Here is an 18,842-nt window from a genome sequence, read left to right as displayed (position 1 = left end):
TCCTGAGCTGCATATGAACAGTGGGAGCTAAGCCTCTCTACCTGGTACCCACACATGTGTCTCAGCTGATGAGGCCACAGGCTCTGGGCCTGGTGATCAGGGTTAGAGCCATTCCCCACTTCCACCTCTGGTATCACAAGGCTGCAGTGGGGACTTTGGGGCAGTCACCAGTGCGGCTTCCGATGGTAGTCTTCTACAGCCACAATGGTTCCTCTGCCACACCGTCTGCCTGCATGAGCATGCCAATGTAGGCACAGGCCTGGGAGACACCCCCCCAACATGTGGCCCACTTGTGCCAGTACCCCCTAGAATACCACAACGCCCTCCTCACCTTCCTGGGGACGCTGGGCCTGGTGATCCCCCAGCACCTAGCCCAGCTCTGACAGGGCCTCTGGGCTCCAGCTTATCACTAGGGTAGGTGCCAACTGCCCAGCAGACAAGGGGCAGAGACAAGATGGCAGAGGTATTGAGACCTCTTGATTTATTCAGATTATTTAATATACAATGACGTAACTGTGACCCCAAAGTGTGCAAAGTTAAAGCCTTCGACTGCAGCTGAGAGGAGAGGGCAGGAATGGTACACCCGGGGACGGCGGTGAGTCAGGAATGATGGGCAGCCTCCTCCCCAGGGCCAGGGGCAGGGGCAGGGGGAGTGGCCTGAGGAGCAGGGCCCGGGGAGTCCAGGGCCAGGGGAAGGGGGCAGAGACCTCCCTCTGGCCTAGGTCAGGAGCCCAGAAGTGCCACATGGCTGAGGGGGCGACAGCCCAGGAAGGGGCCAGAGGCAGGGCCAGGAGAGCACCATTTCTGGGATGGAGGTTAGGGAGGGAGGTGCCCTACAGAAGCCAGGAGGGGCCACCTGCCCCAGGGGTGGGCGCCAGGCCGGAGCAGGCTGCAGCGAGAAAGACCTGAGGCAGGCACAGGGCCTGAGAGCCCAGGCTGGCTAGGCTCAGGGGGACTGAAGAAGGGGGAACCCGGGGTGGGGGGATGCCCCCAGGGCAGCTGAGCCCCAGGAGCAGTCCTGACTCTGCAGGGGATGGCCAGGAGGGGCCGCAGACCCTCAGGGGCGCCCCTCCTCTCTCCCTGGAAAGGAACTGGGGAATCCGTAGTGCAAATCTATGGACCACTCAGTTATGGAGGGAGGCTGTGCTCAAAGGGGCACCCTGCGGCGCACCCCCTCCACTGCCCTGGCTTCCACCTCCATCCTCAGTACAGCCGCTTCTCGTAACTGTGGGGACAAGGCAAGAGGGAAGCCAAGAGTGAGTGTCTGGACCTGCTCCCTTCCCAGATCCCCTCACCCTTAGGCCTTGGGATGCCAGGGCATCCCCACATGGGGTGCAAGAGGGGGAAAGAGCAGGCCCCGTGCCTCTGTCTTCCCCAGGCCATGGCTCCTGAGAGAACCATGCCAGGTGCAGAGATAGCCATGCTCCCTCTGGCCACAGCCACAGCTGAGTAGGCTGTGCCCAATGCTGGGGGTGGAGACGCAGCTAAAGAAGACACAGTCCATCCTCACAGAGCAAGCTCAGACCAAGCTGAACCTCTGCTGCCATGTCTCCACCCCAGTCCTGCACACACACTGGCCAAGGCCCCTTGTGGTCATTGGGTTCAGTCCAAGACAGGGAGACCTCAGGCCTGCGGTTGGGGACATCTCTCTGCACCCCAGAAGGGACCGTTTCCACTGGACGAGGGGCCACTGTTGGCTGCCCCAGCTCGGTGCCAGTCCTGGGGTCCGCATCCCATGATTACACCCCAGTGCCACCCCCGACCCAACGGCCCCCGCCCCCAGCCCAGGTCCCACCCAGACTGCCCCTGCTCTACTCTACGCTTGGCCCGGGCAGCGCAGTTACTTACACGGCAGAAAGGTATAGCTATGGGAGGATGGGGCAGAAAGAGACACAAGTTAGATGCCCGCCTATGCCTGGGGGGACAGGCCCTCTCGACCAGGGCGGGGACGCATGCCTGCAACTACTGCTGCCAACTAGCACTGCCCCGCCCAACGGTCGCCCCAGCGCTGGCCCTGGCATGTGTCTCTCTGCCCTTTTCCCCGCCAGAGGGCTCATGCCCCCAGCCTCCACCTCCTGCCTGACGCTGCCACCAGCAAGAGCCCAGCACCTCCAGCCCCTGCCACCAGCCACCAAGCTTCTGAGCAAGCAAGGGACTGGGAGCCCAGGAGGGGGGCTAGCAGCCACATCTCCCATGCCCTGCTCGGGGAGCTGCCCGAGGGGAGGGGAGGGGCCTGCCTGCATGGGGTCCAAAGGGCAGGGTCTAAGGGTGGGCTAGGCCCTGTAGGGCAGGGTGATGGGGTCATCCTGCAGAAGCATCCATTCCTGGTGCAGAGGGTCCACGGGTTCCCTGAAACCTCGGCTTGGCCTCTGAACCATGGCCCCACCTGCCCAACCCAAGTGCCAGCCAGCTGGGGCAAGGAGGCCACCACACTTACGAGTGCAGGCCATGGACGCCACCCTCAATCTGGGCCGACATGGTCCGCTTCTCGAACTTGAGCTCTCCTGAGTACATCATGGACCTGCAGGCAGGTCAGTGGAGCACGTTAGGGACATGGAGGACAGAGGGGAAGCAGGGTCTTCCCCTCACCTGTGCCCCCACTCCCACCCCAGTCACAGTACTCACCGCAGGACAGACAGGCTACGGGCACCGATATCCTGGCAGCCATGCTGGATACCTGCTATGAGGTAGGGCACGAACTTCTGAATGGAGCCTTTGTCCTGGATGGAGCCCGAAACACCCTGTGCGATCTTCACCTTATCCCCCTCACTGCGTGGAGGGCAAAGAGATTGAGCCAAGCAGCCCATGGCTCGGGGGAGCCCACGCCACCTCTTGAGGGTACCAGCACAGGGGATACCACCAGGAGCCCCCCATCCCCCAAGCTGCCACTCCCTGGCCGCAGTGTAAAAAAGCATGGGTTCGGAGTCAGATGGCCCAGGTACTATCCCATGTCTGCTACTTGTACCCTGTGCCTCAGTTTCCAGAACTATCATATGGAGAGTAGGTACCATCTTGGGAAATCAAAGGCTGTGTGGATGCTGAAGGGTTGTGGGCTGGTCTGCCCGGGGCTGGGGTTCAGAAGCAGGGCACCTGAAGTATCGTTTCTGGCTGCTGCTGCTCTTCTCCATGGCATCCAAGGAGCCCATGCCCCGGTATTTCTTGAGCCTCACCCCATCCGAGAAGAAGTACTCGCCAGGGGCCTCCGTGGTGGCGGCGAGCAGGGAGCCCATCATCACTGTGGTGGTTGAGGGGTCAGTGCCTCCAGCCCCATAGACCTCCTACTGCCCTTACCCAGCTCCCAACCCCCCTCCAGCCTGCCCCACCCCAAGCAGACCCCCTTACCTGTGGAGGCTCCAAGGGCCAGGGCCTTGACCACGTGCCCCACGGTCTGGATGCCACCATCAGCTATGACCGGCACCCCGAAGCGCCGGGCATACTCGGCCACCTTGTACACAGCAGTGCCCTGGGGCCGACCACATGCCATCACTGCAGGAGGGCACACAAGTCTGAGGTGGGGAGAGGCTCGTCTCCTTGTGTCCCACCTCCTCTTGGGAAAAGGGACGGGGCTGGATGATACTTCTGAGGCCCAGGATAGGCAGCAGTATATAACACTAGGGGGCATGTCACTCCGGGTACCTGGCCCACTCCACCCAGAACAGTACCATGCAGGATTTTGCCAGGTGTGTGTGTGTGTGTGTGTGTGTGGTCAGTACTAGCCTTCAGAGTATCAGAGTATAGCATCCCTACCCCCAGACTGGTGCACTTGGGTCTGGGGGAGGGGTGGCAGTCCCCAGACTCAACCTCTCTCTCAATCTCTTATTTGCAAAGCCTGTTACCAAGGTTAGGTACTCATAGCTCCTCTGGGATACTGGTTTGCGTTTCCTTGACTTTAATAGTTCACAGTTTTTAAGTATGAGATTTTAAGTGGGAATTCTAAGGAACTAGCACTTATCTAGGGATGGAGGGAAAGCTGGATAAAATGGAGAAGAAGCTTTCTCTGGAAGCACCTGTGGTTTGTTTTGTCCTTATTGCCTCTCAAGAGTTAGAACAGTGCCTGACACACAACAGGTGCTCAATTAATATACGGTAAGTCACTGAGTGAAGGCCCACGTTTTACCATGGTGGTCAGCTAAGGTGAACCATAGATATTTAAAAGCAGAGGCTCTGAAGACCAAAAAGAGGAGATGTTTTGGGCAGAGAAGACCAAATGGGTCACTCTAGTGAGGGAGAAATGACCCCCACTAGAGGATCCAGAAATGTCCCCTCAGGCCAAGCCAGGACCCACAAGTCAGACACCAGCCTCCAGGGAGCACCCCTCAAGCATACGAGGATGCACACCAGGGTCTCCCACCCCTCCACTTCATGTTCAGGAATGCACCCTGCAAAAGGGCTTTGTGACTGAGAGGACCCCCCCACCCTCACTATTGCCACACAGTGATAACGTTGTATGTCCTTACACATTCAGGGACATGCTATCTCCACATCTTAAGTATCTTCCTTGTCACAAAGCTTATCCAAACTCTGAGCTGGCTTCCAACAAGCCCCTCAGGGAAGTATTCACACCAGCCTTGGGCCTCCAGATTGGGCCTTCTTGACCAGAATCTGAGAAGTAGGCTGGCATACTTGCAAAATTCAAAGTTACCTTATATCAGCCTTTCCCAAGTCAGTGGGTCAGATAGGCAGAGCTTGAGCCCAGGTCACCCCTGAACCCATCATCCTGGGAAAGAGACTGTGCAGCGAGCATTCAGCATGCGTCTGTGGAACAAGAGTGGGGCCCCAGAGCCTGTGGAGGCCCAGTGGGGTGTTCTTGTTGGCATTACTCTCCTGACACCTACCTTCTTGGGTGATGCAGATAGAGCCGCAGCCCATGCCCACACGTAGCCCGTCCACACCAGCATCAATCAAGTTCTTGGCCTGAGCTGCTGTCACCACTAGGGGTGGGGAAGAGGGTTTGGAGGAGCAGGGAAAGAGGAACAGTGTGAGGATAGGATGCCCTTTCCTTGCCCTGGGGCTGCCTGGGACCCCAGTCTAGCCTCCTCGACCCACAGTAACCAAGCCCGTTCAGTCAGCCCTCTTCCCCACATAGGAGTAATGCCATCACCTAGGAATGCTGAGGACAGTTTCCTCTGTTATGCAGTGCGGGGCCAAGGACAGGGGGTGACGGGGGACCCTGCACTCACCATTCCCCCCAATCACCTGGAGGTGGGGGTATTTCTGCTTGATGTAGTGCACCATGGCGATCTGATACACAGAGTTCCCTTGGGAGGAGTCCTGTGAGAAAGGAGACAGAAACATTCAGACTTTCATGGCCAACAGTCCTTGATGGGGGAAGAGGGGATCATGAGCAGATAAACTCCTGATATGGTATGAAAAACGTTATGAGAAAGCTCTTTTTTTTTCCCCAGAGAAAACACTTGACAACTCTCAGCCAACTGAGTCTCGAAGAGGCTTCTTTCCCCAAAAAGTTTGAGCACCACCAGTTTGTAGTCTCAGAGCAGACAAAGCCCCGTTATACCCACTGTATGGACTGGTCCTTGCAGCAAGATCTTGCCAGGGGCCATAGCCTGTTCCCACCAACTCACTACAGATGAAATTACTTAATTTTTGTCAACCCTGGTTTCTTCATCTGACAGGTGGGGGTGGTATTGTACCTCAGGGAACTGTTGTGAGGGTCAAATGAGTTTATCCACATAAAGGTCTGAGTGCAGAACCAGGCAAGCGGGGGGTGGGGGTGGGGTGCTCGAAGAATGTGAGCTCTAAGTATTAGGGTGCCTCGGGCCTCCCAAAAGGCCCACAATTTTCTCTGAGCTGTCAGAGTACCCATGACCCTCCTAATTCCAATTTCAGGCTTATTTAGAAGCAAACCCAGGTCTTCCTAAGCCTCTCGTCTCCTGAACCACCCTGCTCCAGGACGGTGCCCATACCAGCACTATGACATCGGCGCCTGCCTGGGTGAGCAGGTCCAGGCGGTATTTGTCATCCTCCCGGGTACCCACAGCCGCCCCACACAGCAGCTGCTTGTGGGAATCCTTGGAAGCCAGAGGGTAATCCCTGTTCTTCTTCAAGTCAGTGCGGGCAATGATGGCCACCAGCTCATCACGATCGTTGACAATGGGCAGCTTCCCTGATGAGGAATGCAGAGGTTAGGTGAAGGAACAGGCCTCTGGGGCTGGAGTGAGAGTCCCAAAAGTCAGGACCAAACAGACCAAGCCTGAAGATCCCACTGAAGTACCCAAACTAGCCACTAGGTGACAGCACCCACCCAGGAAATGCTCCTAGGCACCTGGCCGTCTTCCCAAAGAACAGGAAGCAAAGAAACCTCTCAACCAAGTGGGTTCCGGAGCTCTTCCTGCCCTGTGGCCTAACCAAGCTGGGTGGGCGGCCCCTGAGCACTGGCAGCCTTTCACCTGCTAGGCCACAGGCCACAGTGGTCGAAAACTCCTAGCCGGGGCACAAATGTGAGGCAGGGAGGAACATGCACCCTTTCCAGTACCACCCCCAGGAAACAATCCAGTCTGAGCCAGGGAAGCATTTCCCAGTGTCTCCTCTATTGTGTCAGTGGCCCCAATGTAAAATACATTTAACTGCAGGATTTCTCAAGGTCTTTGATAAGCTGACATACAATTTTTTTTATGGAATATGGGGCATAGAAAGCATGTTTCAGCAGTTTTGTTCTTGTTTTTGTTTTGTGATGAGCATTACACAGGACTAGCTTTATGGGAAGACATAGTGTGAAGATGCTGAATAGGGGACAGGTTTTCCTAAGCCAAGGAAAGGACCTCAGGATTCATACTCCAACCTGGGATTATTCAAAACTTCCCCAAGGCCCGGGCATCAGGCAGTCTGGTTGCTGGAACAGCCTACAAAGCTCTGAAGGAACAGGGGGCCTGGGGTGCAGGGGGACAGATTGGGATGGGGGAGGAGTATTGCAATTTCTGCGCACTCCGGGTACCTTTCTTGCTGCGCTGCAGGATCTCATTTGCCTCTTTCAACGTTACACCCGCCGGAGCCACCACCAGCTCATTCCGCGGAGTCATCACCTGTGGAGCCAGGAACATTTGCCTGCAGGTTGGCAGGTGAGAGAGAAGGGAGCCGGGCCTCCCTCTGGTCCCTGGTCACAGGCACCAGCCTGAGGCCCCAGGATGTGAGGCCCTCCCTCTGCCCCCACCACACTTTCCCTGCCCTGCAAGTACCTCACTAAGGAGGGTGGTGTGGTCCTTCTCAGCAAGAAAGTCAATGTCTCGGGAGGTTACGATGCCCACCAGCTTGCTCCCCATGGTGCCTGTCTCAGTGATGGGGATGCCGGAAAAGCCGTGCCGAATCTTGGCTTCCAACACATCGCCCACAGTGTGTGAGGGGCTTAGCACCACGGGGTCCGTGATGAAGCCCTGTTCAAATTTCTGTGGGTAGAGACAGGCTTCTTTCAGAAAAGCTGAAAGAAGGCTGGAGGTGGTTTACAGCCATGCCACAGGGGAGCCAGGACTCTCAATGGGAAGAGAGGGCCAGTGGGCAAACGAGGGCTGAGCCCCATGTCCCCAATGTGGGAAAGGGCAGACAAGACCCCACAGCAGTCAGCCAGAGCATGGCAAAGCAGGGGGCAGCCAGGTCGCATCTTCTTTCTGGGGAACAGGCCTCGTACTTGCCTTGACCTTCCGCACCTCGTTGGCCTGGAACTCCGGAGTGCAGTTGTGGTGAATGAAACCAATACCGCCCATCAGCTAGAGTGAAAGGGAAGTGTGATCAGAGCCAGGGGCCAACCATTTTGCTCTGCGAACCCCACTCCTGAATCCAGCCCCCATTTGGTCCCCATCTACCCCCAGAGTCTTCCCAACACTGGTGACTGACTCACAGCCATAGCAATGGCCATGTCGGCTTCTGTCACAGTGTCCATCGGGGAGGAGATAAGCGGCGTCTTCAGGGTGATCTTCCGAGTCAGGGCTGAGGTCAGGTCCTGAGAACAGAGGCATTGTCTGTGTGAAGAGTTTTACCAATCGCTCCACCAATGTGTACAGAGCCCCTATGGGTCCCCCGCACCAGGACAGGCCTGCAGATACAACAGTGAATGAGGCAGGTGCTATCACTCCTGAAGTTACATTCTACTTGGAAAAAAAGATGACAAACATGTAAAACACTTATGAGATTATTCAGTCAGGATAAAGGCCCCAAGGAAAGACAACAAAGCTAAGTGGCCACGGGAAGGAAGATGTGGTGGTCAGGGGAAGCCTCTTTCTTGGGATATGACAAGTGGGAGCCAATCAAGTCCAAGTCTGAGGGGCTGTCACTGCAGGCAGAGAGGGCTATGTGTGCGAAACCTGCCTCCGTTCCCAATCTTCCTCAGGCGTATTTAAGACAGAAGAAGGCTTTCACAGGAGAGCGAAAGGGGAGGGGCAGGGGCTAAGGGGCAGAGACAGACAGGGGTTAAGGGGGTGAGCAGTAAGGATGTCTAGCCTTGAGGCCATGGAGAGGAGCTTAGATTTGATCCTAAGATGAGAAGCCACTGGAGGGTCTCATGGCAGAAGAGACATGATCTGATTCATGTGGGTTTTTTTTGTTTTTTTTTTTAAGATTTTATTTCTTTGTTTGAGAGAGAAAGAAAGGGCACAAGCCAGGGGGAAGGGCAGAGGCAGAAGCAGGCTCCTCATCGAGCAGGGAGCCTGATGTGGGGCTTGATCCTAGGACCCTGAGATCATGACCTGAGCAGAAGGGAGATGCTTAGCCAACCAAGCCACCCAGGCGTCCCTGACTTATGTTTCAAAGAAGTTGCTCAGGCTCTGATGTGGAGAATAGACTCTATGTGACAAGGCCTGAGGCAGGGAGGCAACAGAGGAGGCTGCCCAACAGGGCCAGGTGGGAAATGCTGTGACCAGGAGAAGGTGTAGAAAGGAGTCTATAGGACATCCAGGAAAGTAAGGAACTAAGGGTCTGCCACTCAGGGGAGAGGTCAGAGCTGCACATATACATTTGGGAGGATCTGCCTCTGAGATTCAGGCCAACAGCTCATGGATCTTAGCCCCCAAAGCACTCACAGATGTTGGTATAGAATTTTTGGAGATCCATAGGCCCCTGAAGCCCGTCCAGAGACCCTGGTTTGGAACCATGGCCCTGCAGTCTAGAAAACTCTGTCTTCTCCTCTCCCATCATGCCACAGGAGAAGAGCCACACAGCCTTCCTGACCTAGGCCATAGGACTGGGAGACCCGGATAGCCAGGATGGTACTTTTCCATCCCTTTCTTCTTCATACCCTGCCCCGGGTCTGGTGCAAAGCCAGAGGGCTTGGTAAATTTCGTTAAACTGAACAGTTGAACCAAGATACCCTGGTTGCCATCACAAGGGACATATCCAGAATAGCCCAAATTTTCCCCCCAAAATCTATCCACATCAGCACTGGCTACGAGGCTAGACATGAGTCTCCCTGAGGGAAGAGTGATCCGGGCACACTCAGGCCCTTTGGTCTTCCGTGAGCATCAGACCCGAATAAGTATCAGTAACAGCAACAAAGGAAACTCTCTAATGTGCAGGAATTCATTGTTGAATAATCTAACTTCTCCATGAAATGACTTATACTCGTCAGCACTCACCCCTCGGCTTCTAGGAATCTGTCATAGGTTAAAAGCATAAAGAACACTGTTCATTCACTTGGCTCATTGCTGAGCCCCTTCAATAAAGTGAGGCACCGTGTTTCCTTGTATTTGTCCAGAACTGAATTCTCACAAATCGTCTTGCCAATTCCTATGCATTACGGACCCATAGACCAGTCTGTCCACCTCATCCAAAGTCTCCATAACTTTACTGGCTTCTGTCATGTCCTTGCTCAGCATTTCAGACAAAATGCAATCCTTCCTGACCGCAGTAATGCAGCTGCCACACCCAACCCCATCCCCTCGCAGGGCCTTTCGGAACCTCACCGCGGCTCTGGCAGTGACAGCCCTCCTGCCCTGTGCCAGGCCCACCACTCAGCACACCCCTGAGTCCCCACAGCTGCTTCTGCCCCATCAGTCTACCCCACTGCACTGTGCCAGTGTCTCTGGCAGCAGTAAAGGCTACATGCCCGAGAAAAGTCTCCCCACCACCCCGCCCTTGAGCAAGAAGTCAGCCTCTTCTACCACATACGGGGTCCTCCTCCCCCAGGTCAGCAGAAGAGGTACTCACCACCTCATCAGCTATGAAGTCTATGAATCCTGGGAGAATCAGGAAGTCGCTGTGAAGACAGAAAAGTGAGCGTTACTGAGTGAGGAGGGGTCCCCAAAAGGGGCAGGGCCTGCCGTGCCAGGCGAGGTAGCCTAGGGGTGGGAAGGGGGGCAGAGACCAGAGCCCTCTGATCCCTGCCATTCCCTGGCCAGGGCTGAAGCACCCTCATGCCCCCCACTAGCATCTTGCTGATTCTAGCCCAGAGACCCAGAGCCAAAGCCAGTGGAAGGTCTGTGGACCTGGGGCGCCACCAAGGCAGCTGGCCTCAAATGTCCATTGCCTTCAGGGCTCAGAGCTCATTGAGGCACATAGGAGTTCCTGTAATGACACACATAGCAGATACAGCGCCTGTCCTTGAAAACTTCTCAATCTTGATAGGTGGAGGCAGTAAGTAAACACAGAATGAACCCAAAAACCATTTAGTAGTGCAGCATGGCATGAGCACCACTAGGCACAGGACGAGCTGCACAGCCCAGGACTGGGGCTGCTGAGTCACATGGGGTTCAGAACAGCATGGAGGGACCCTGGGGGGCTGAGCATGGGGCATGTTCTGACAGAGCAGGCACTTGGAAATGTTTTGAGAGAGCTGCCACTCCACTCCAGTTGGACTGGAGCAACCAACAGACATGACCTGGGATGGGAAAGGGGAGAAAGGGGCTTTACAGTTGTTAGGACCAGGATGCCGGGGCCCTAACCAAGCATGGCAGCTGCCAACACTAGGGTGGGCCATGGTCATGGCAAAGCCCTGAAGGAGACCGTGGGTCTGCGTGGATTTGGCAAAGCAGTGTGCCATAACCCAGGGGCCCCGTGGGCCCAATCTGCCTGAAGTCACGTGGCCTTAACAGACACACCCAAAAGCAAAAGCTCCATACTTTAGGAACACTCCCAACCGGACTAAGCAAAGCAGCAGCCACCCCAGTGCAGGAAGGAAAAGCTGCAGGGTGGGTGGGAGGGGTGGGGTCTTTAACCTGCCAGACCTAGAGAAACTGCTAGGAATTTCCCTAGGGAGTTTACCTAGAAGACTCCAGTGAACAATGTATCAGAGAGATCCTTTCTCCCCATTCATCAAAGACCCTCCAAACAAATAAAGAACCTTAACTGCCCCTGCCCCTCGGTAACCCTTCTGTACAGTGAAGAGGCCTCTGTGGCACACTGAGAAGGAGGAGAAGAATCGCTGGAGTCTGGGTCTCTCAATATTCTCTAGGTATTGCATACACCCCTCACCTGGCCCACACCCCAGCTATGGCCAGGCAAGCCGAACCACTTAGAAATGACTGGGAATCGTGGTGACTAGGGAAACTGCCTGCTGAGCATGAGCGCTTACAGGCAAGGGCAGGGACCGGCAGGAGACAGGGCAGGGATGCTTTTGACTTGCTAGCATCCCCACTCTTCCCAGTCCCAGGTTTTGATGGTCCTTCCTGGCATGGACACAGTCCTGCAGCCAGGGGAGCTAGTGCCAGGCCTGCAGCCCGCAGGACAACTGGCCCGGGGCCCATGGAAATGCAAACTAAGCCAGAGGCAAACAGATAGGTCTCCTCCTTCTCCAAAACCCCCTGTAGGGTGGGCTAGGGGTAGCAGTCACAGAATACTCGTGCCCTGGGGGGCGGGGGGGGGGGGGCACTAGTGCTAACCTGTGGGCCGGCCGGGGCACACTTGGAAGGAAGGCTGGACAGGTCTGTGGGAAAAAGGAGCCATCCCATCTGCCCAGCTGGGCCTCTCCTGGAGGCAACACCCAAGCAGCTGCCTTAGCTGGACTCCAGGGTCCCTTCTGCCCTCACGTGAGCTGGGAGCCAGAGGGTGTCCTGGACCAAGGTCTGGAAAAAGTCTCTCCATAACTCCCACATCTCCAGTTCCCACCGCCCCGGGGCCCCTCCATGGGGCCAAGACGCCCGGGAGAGGAGGAAGGGGGCAGGCCGGCCCGGGATCCGGCCATAACCGGGGCATGGCACCGAGGGCCCGCGATGTCGCTGTGCCACGTCCGTCTCCGCGCGGGCCTCCTTCCTTCCTTCGCCCAGCCCCCGCCCCCCAAGTGGCTCGAATCGGGCCGGAGAGCGCGGGCGTCACCGGGGCGCGGCGCACGTGCGGGGCCGGGGGGGGGGGGGGGTCGCGGCGCGCGGGGGGTGCGCGGGGCTGGGCCGAGGCCGCGGCGCTTACTTGTAGGTGAGGCCGTCGGCGTTGGCGAAGAGCTGCTGCGCGGTGAGCCCGTCCTCGGGCACGTAGCCGGTGCCGCCGCTGATCAGGTAGTCCGCCATGCTGCCGGGAGACACCGCGGCCCGACATAAACACCCGCGCCGGCCGCCCCGCCGCTGGGGCTGCTGTCGCCGCCGCCGCCGCCGCCGCCGCCGCCGCCGCCGCTGCTGCTGACGCCGCGGCCACGCTGCCGCCGCGGGCCGGGCGGGCCGGGGGCGGGGGCGGGGGCTGCGGCAGCCGCGAGGCGGGCCCGGGGCGCCGCCCTCTCCTCCCGCCCCTCCCCCGGGAGACGGCCGCCTCCGCCCCGCGCCGCACAAAGGCCCGGAGGAGCCGGGCCCGGCCGCCGCCCGCAGTGGCACCTCCGCCCCGCGGGGCCACGGGACCACGGGACCACGGGACCACGCCCCCTCCACCCCGTCGCCCCGCCTCCTAGCCCCCTGCCCGCACCCCAACCCCCCGCGGCGCGCTCCCCGCTGCCCGCTGCCCGCTCCCTCCCAGCCTGGGTGGCCCCAGCCTCGCTTCCCGCAGCCGCCCGGCCCGCGCTGACCTGAGTCTCCCCTTGTCCTACTCCCCACCCCAGGGATACCTCCAACACGGTTTGCCTTCGCCCGAGACCAAGCGCCAGCCCCTGATGGGGACTCGGAGCCCTGTGGGCCTGGTTTGGGCTCACAGCTCCCCAACACACGGGAGTTTGTGGTTGGACCCTCCCAGTACCAAGGCCCCAGTCTCCCCCAACATCATGCCTAGGAGCTGGCATTCTCAGCAATGACATTCCCTGACCTTTGGGCGGCCTTGAAGCCCTCTGCAGTTTACGAGGCATTTTTCATAAATGATCACATTTACTTGACAATCCGCTGGCTGCCAACTATTAGATATCCCCACTTTACAGATGCAAAACCGTCCCTTCCTTCGGAGAGCAAAGCAAGGGAGGACCGGTACTACCTCTGATTCCTGATCCAGTGCTTCAGTTTGTCAGCCCTATCCCCAGCTCAGAAAGTGGTGTATATATATATCTGGGTTTTAACCCCAGAGAGGAAAGTTTGTTTTCATTTGGGAGGGTAGTATGCTGGGAAGGTGAGGGAGGATCACAGGCCTGGCTTAGGCAAGTATGCATACAAATTAGGACACAGGCTGGGGAAGTTTTAAGGATTTCCCAAAGCAGAAGTTTGGTGGCTCTGTGGGCCCAATAAGACCCAGATTTCTACATGGGGGCATTAAGATTTGGCAGCAGCAAACTGATTCACCTGAGGAGAGGTGGGATGGCAGGGGGCCAACCCTTCTCTCTGTGAGACCAGAACTGCTAATGCTACTCCCTGACCAAAAGCTAGAGAGCAGAATCCATCCTGCACCCCAAACTCCACGGTCTCCTCCTCCCTCCTCTTCCTGTGGCCCCACAGCCCACTTCTTGGTTAGGGGAGAGAAAGGCAGGGCAGGGACACAGTCCTCTTCCTGGCAAGGTGGCTTTCTGTGGTGCTCCCTCCCTCCCGCCTCAGCCCTTGGAGGCTGCGTTTGTTTACCTCTCAGCAGTTTGGTGGCAGCCGGGCCCAGGGGAGGCTCCCTGGGATGCCCAGCCTCCCCCAGTGACGCCCCAGGACCCTGCCAGGAAAATACAGACTGTTCCATCTATGTGCAGAGGGGAGGGGGACCTTCCCACAGAATTTGGGCGATGAAGCCCGTGAGGCTACAGTGCTGGAGGAGACTCAGATGTCCAGTGTCCTCTTTCCTCTTACTGTGAGTGATGGGAATATCACAGAACACCCCCACCCCCAACACACACACACAAGCTTCCCTGCCCACCTGGGGACCCCTGAGGAGGGTTCCTGATGGGGGCTTCTGAGGGCACTCTGGCACTGGAAAGTAGGGAGTGGGCCTACTGGAGGTCTCTGCTGAGTAGGGGCTGGAGCCAGCTTGCCAGGGGTGCCTCAGAAGCACTCCTGGTTCCCCAACACTCATGGACTCGGCCTGAGGGGGCCCGTGCCATATGGTGGAGTGAGGGGGCCCTGAGGGGCATAGCATTAGGACCTCTCCCTGGCCATCTGGAGACAGAGCAGTGAGACCAGCCAGAGAAAGAACCCTGGCACATCAAAGGTGTCCTGGGCCACTTCTGCAGCAGTAGGATAGGGGCTGCAGTGGCATTGTAGGCCAAGAGCACAGGTGGTGGGTGGTCTGTGGTCTCTAGGTCTCTAAGGGACCTGCTCTGGCGCACTATCCCCTACAGAATGGGTTAGGAATGGGTAGGGTACTATTCAGGATTCCACCAGAGCTGGGGTGCAGGAGAGCAGCTGGATTCTGACATCTCAGATGACTTTAATGGGACATCTGCCCCAGCCCAGAAATTGGACCTAGGGGAGAAGGCTGCCAGGCTGAGTTCTGGAGAGGGGGGTCACTTTTGCAGTGATGACAGAACTTAGGGCCCTACTCCCCTTCTTCTGCTGCCCCACATCCCCGCCTGCTCTGACCTGTCAGAGCTCCTCATTACTCTAAGCCGCTGGGCTCAGCCCTGGGTTAGGCTGTCCTTTTCCAGAGACGGTTAATCCATCCCCGTGGCTTTCCTCCTCCCTCTTCCTGATCTTCCCCAGCTGCTTCCTCCATGGGGAGGAGACACCGAGGCAACCAGTGGGCCTCCTCAGCCTGAGGAAGGGCTGTTGGTCCCCTGAGGCCCCCCACCTAGCAGCTACGAAGGCAGTGGGGTAGAGAAGCAGGCCGAAGCACCTTCTCCAGGGTAGTGGAGGAGTAGTGCCCAGGCTGGGAGCCAGGGGTTTCTGTCTGGTCTGGAGCCACTCAAAGGGACAAGATTTCAAAACACTTTTGAGGGGAGGGTGGGGGTGGGGTGAAGAGGTAGCAACAATATTGCCCTTGTAGAGCCGGGATGAGGAACATGGCTTGCCTAAGATGGAGCTAGAGAACAAGAACACTAGCCCCAAACCCAGGACACAGGACTTCCCATCCAACCCTGTCCTGTTTGCAGAGCTCTCTAAGCTAGTGATAGCAGATGGAGGTCTCGCCAGCAGGTTGGGAATCTCATTACACCACCTGGCTGGGGCTTGGGTTTTACACAGGTTCTTCCAAGACTGGTGGGGGGTGGGGATGGCCCCTTTGTGTAGAAGTATAGTCTGGAGAAAGAATGCTCCTTTTTTGCAGCCCCGGTCTGAGCTCTGAAATGATCCTTTTGCAGTACCTGCTTGTAACCAAGGCATTGCCTCCATCAAGCCTCCAAGTGCCCCAGCCTGCTCCCTCACCTCATCTGGTCTCTCCCTATCGTCCTGGCCCCTGGGCCCCAGTAGGCGAATTTCTAGGATGGGAGGAAGGATAGGGCTGCTGGAACCTGAGTCAATTCTAGAGAGGCAGCCTGCCAGGGCAGGAGGGGCCAGCGTTCACCCAGCAGCCCCTTAAGCCTTTAAAAGTTCTTACATAAGCCACCAGCCCCTGTGCAGAGCTGCAGGGCTAATTCCCCCCAGACCACCCCCCCCCCCAAACCAGCTTCCAGGTCACCTCCCCAGGCTGCTGAGCACCAACAGATGGGGCAGAGAAAGAAGTCCAAATCCTCTGGACCGGAAGGACAGCGGGATTGTATTTCAAGCTGTGATACAAACCAGAGATTAGCCACTGTCTCCTTTTCAGCCAGTATCCCTGGGGCCCAACCCTCACTCTTCCTCCAGTGACTCTTACAGACCCCAGCAGGCTAAGGGCAGGAGGGGTCCTGAATCTTAGGAGAAACCCTGAGGCGAGCTGCATTAGTAGCCTCATCAGACTTTAGTGAATGGCGAGGAGGGGGCAGTGTCCTCCCCCGGCTCTGAGGAAGCATCCATCTGGACACCTACACCTGCCAGTAAGACTCTGGAGATAGCTCTAGGAGGAAACGGCTAAAGGAGGAGGAAACAAAGTTGGACAGGGACTCCAACAAGCACTGTTTCCACCCCAGGAGTTGCAGCCACTTGGGCCAGGTATCGTCGGGTGTGTAGCCGAGGTCCGAATAGGGCTAAGACTTTCGGGAGCGTCTTGCCGACCTGCTCCCGTATTCGGCGCAGCACCGAACCCTTTGCACAGCGCCTGCCCGCTTCCCCCAACCAAAGCCAGGTGTGTGGCGTCTGCGCCCGGCTTCGGGGGTTTAGGGGTGGAGGAGGTTAGAAGGCAAGGGTGCTGGGGCCTGCCCTTCCCCTCCCCCGCAGCGTCGCCGGGTTCCCGGAGCCGCCGCGCCCGCCCCGGATGCGCCCCGCGCTCTGCCCTGGGCGTCACCTCTCGGGCTCGTAGCCGGCCTGCAGCAGACGGGCGCTGTACCGCTGCGCCGCCGTCTCGTGTCCGGGGTGTTGCCGGGCTCCGGGCTCCGGAACGGCGGCGGCTCCGCCTCCCAGCGGCGGCGGCGGCGGCGGCGGCGGGCGCGGGCCCAACCCCGCTAGCGGAGCTAGCGGCCCCTCCATGCGGAGGCCGCTGCTTGGGCGGGCGGGAGCCTCTCCGCCTGGAGGCTCCCCGGGCCCCCGCTGGGGAGTGAGCGCAGCCGAGTCGGGGGCCGGGAAGGGGCGGGGTTCGGGGCGGGGGCGGGGCACCGAGGGGGGGCGTGGCCCTGGCGCTGCGCTCCGCCCCGCCCCGCCCCGCCGGGGAAGCGGGCGTTCGGGCTCAGCCGGTCCCTGCCGTCCGGGGATGGTGAGGGGATACCGGGAGATGGAGGGGGAACCGCAAGGAACCCCCGCGCCCCATCACCTTCCCCACCGTCCGGACCTTCCAGTTATCTGGTTCCTCCTAAGGAAAGCCGGAGAGGAAAGGAGCGGAGCGTCTCTAAAGACCGATGGCGTGGTCCTTTGGGCGCCTCCTACGGGCCCGCCGCAGACCTACCGCAACTCGGGCGAGACAGGCGGGGGTGATTATCCATCTCCCTTTGCCTGCTGCCCCCTTTACCACCTATTCAATAGATTCCCCTAAACTGCAGAAAAGTAGATTTCCTCAGATTTTAACTGGCACCACCTGAGGAAGGAACGGATAAGGCTGCAAGCTCCTGAAGAAAAGGGCGTTTCTGCCCTCTTTTGGGGTACCCCATCACCAAGCAGCGGGGCTGGGCCTACAGGTGCTCAAACTTGTTCATTTACTGACTAAAAGGCATAGCTTTTTCTATTTCACCATTGTTATTATTCTTGTCGACAGAGTCCTTGCCCTCAGGCAATAATTTCTTTGAAGACACAGAGTAGATAGAAAATAAACACTTGACAATTCTTGTACTGTATACTTAAAAAAAAAGTCTGACAATCTGGGAGAGCAAATGGTAAACACTGAATGACTGGCGGTGTTAAGATGTATTTCAAGAAGGCAGAATTATGGATCAGACTCCTCACCAACTATTTCACAAAGGAAATTGAATTTATGCAGTGGTAGGATTTTTTTTAAGATTTTATTTATTTATTCATGAGAGACACACAAAGAGAGAGGCAGAGACATAGGAAGAGGAAGGAGAAGCAGGCTCCATGCAAAGACTCCAATGTGGGACTCGATTCAGGGACTCTGGGATCACACCCTGAGCCAAAGGCAGATGCTCAACCGCTGAGCCACCCAGGCGTCCCACAGTGGTAGGATCTTGCATTTTATTCTTTCTGGTGTCTTTTCCTATATGTGTACACACCCATTCCCCAGATTTTGGATTAAAACACTTTCTCTGACTCTTGGCCACACATGAAATCTTGTTACTGTGAATAACGTTATAGACAATATTTTTGCTATTGACTGAAGGTTTGTGTCCCCTCAAAAGTCATATACTGAAACCCAATCCCCGTTGTGATGGCATTTGGAGGTGGACCTTCTGGAGATGATTAGGTCATGGGATTAGGTCTCTTATAAAAGAGAACCCAGAGAGCTTCTCCAGGCCTTCTGCCATGAAAGGACACAGCGTCTATGAAAAAAGTTCTCACCAGATATCATATCTGCCAGTGCCTTGATCTTGGACTTCCCAGCCTCCAGACTGTGAGAAATAAACTGTTTAAGCCACTGAATCTATGGTATTTTTGTTATAGCAGCCCAGAGGAACTCAGACAGTTTGTATAACAAGATTATTTCCACGGCCTTGCAGATCTCTCAGAGGGGCAAGGGTGGACTGATCTTAACTGTACACAATGATACGGTCATTTTTCTGGTCCCTGATCATGAGCTAATCATTCTTTTCACTGAAAGAACCAACACACAGTTTTATGACTATAAACAGGAGCAGTAATATATCAGAAAGGACGAGGACTGGATATATGGTGAGCCTAGGTCCACATGTGGACCTCTTACTATATAATCACTCAAGTCATAAACTCTCTGAGCCTCAATTTCCTCATCTTTCAAATGGGGTCAATAGTATCTATCTGATAATGTTCATTTGTTCATTAATGAGAAAACACAAAGTTCCCGGCTTGTGGTAGGTTCTTTTTTCTTTTCTTTTCTTTTTCTTTTTTTTAATTTTATGTATTTATCTGAGAGAGAGCACATGAGCAGGGAGA

The 18,842-nt window shown here is 56.8% G+C and overlaps 1 protein-coding gene across 2 annotated transcripts; it reads right to left on the bottom strand.

Annotated features, from left to right (window-relative positions):
- Positions 1 to 464: 464 nt before the first annotated feature.
- On the bottom strand, positions 465 to 16,856 carry IMPDH1 (inosine monophosphate dehydrogenase 1). Of its 2 annotated transcripts, none has more exons than XM_025471569.3 (15): positions 16,615 to 16,854; positions 12,343 to 12,441; positions 10,150 to 10,198; positions 7,850 to 7,951; positions 7,644 to 7,718; positions 7,194 to 7,400; positions 6,953 to 7,040; positions 5,925 to 6,124; positions 5,181 to 5,271; positions 4,836 to 4,931; positions 3,343 to 3,486; positions 3,091 to 3,235; positions 2,626 to 2,769; positions 2,438 to 2,521; positions 465 to 1,225 (listed from the first exon to the last, which is right to left on the bottom strand). In XM_025471569.3, the coding sequence occupies exons 1-15, from the start codon at positions 16,794 to 16,796 to the stop codon at positions 1,204 to 1,206; spliced, it is 1,728 nt and encodes a 575-aa protein (XP_025327354.2). In that variant the 5' UTR covers positions 16,797 to 16,854; the 3' UTR covers positions 465 to 1,203. The 2 variants fall into 2 exon arrangements, with proteins under 2 accessions (XP_025327354.2, XP_025327353.2); XM_025471568.3 differs by lacking the exon at positions 465 to 1,225 and adding an exon at positions 1,826 to 1,865 and having other exon boundaries at positions 16,615 to 16,856.
- Positions 16,857 to 18,842: the final 1,986 nt, after the last annotated feature.

The sequence above is a fragment of the Canis lupus genome, chromosome 14, assembly GCF_003254725.2.
Source record: "Canis lupus dingo isolate Sandy chromosome 14, ASM325472v2, whole genome shotgun sequence".
In the NCBI taxonomy this organism is placed as follows: domain Eukaryota; kingdom Metazoa; phylum Chordata; class Mammalia; order Carnivora; family Canidae; genus Canis; species Canis lupus.
Note: the sequence above shows the minus strand (reverse complement) of the source record. Positions and strands in the feature narration are given on the sequence as shown.

Coding starts and splice junctions, on each gene's coding strand:
- IMPDH1 (XM_025471568.3), bottom strand. CDS start 16,796: ATGGAGGGGCCGCTAGCTCCGCTAGCGGGGTTGGGCCCGCGCCCGCCG. Junction 7,952..10,149: donor ACTTCATAGCTGATGAGGTG/GTGAGTACCTCT, acceptor CTCTGTTCTCAG/GACCTGACCTCAGCCCTGAC. Junction 1,866..2,437: donor GGCGTCCATGGCCTGCACTC/GTAAGTGTGGTG, acceptor ATCCTCCCATAG/CTATACCTTTCTGCCGTGTA.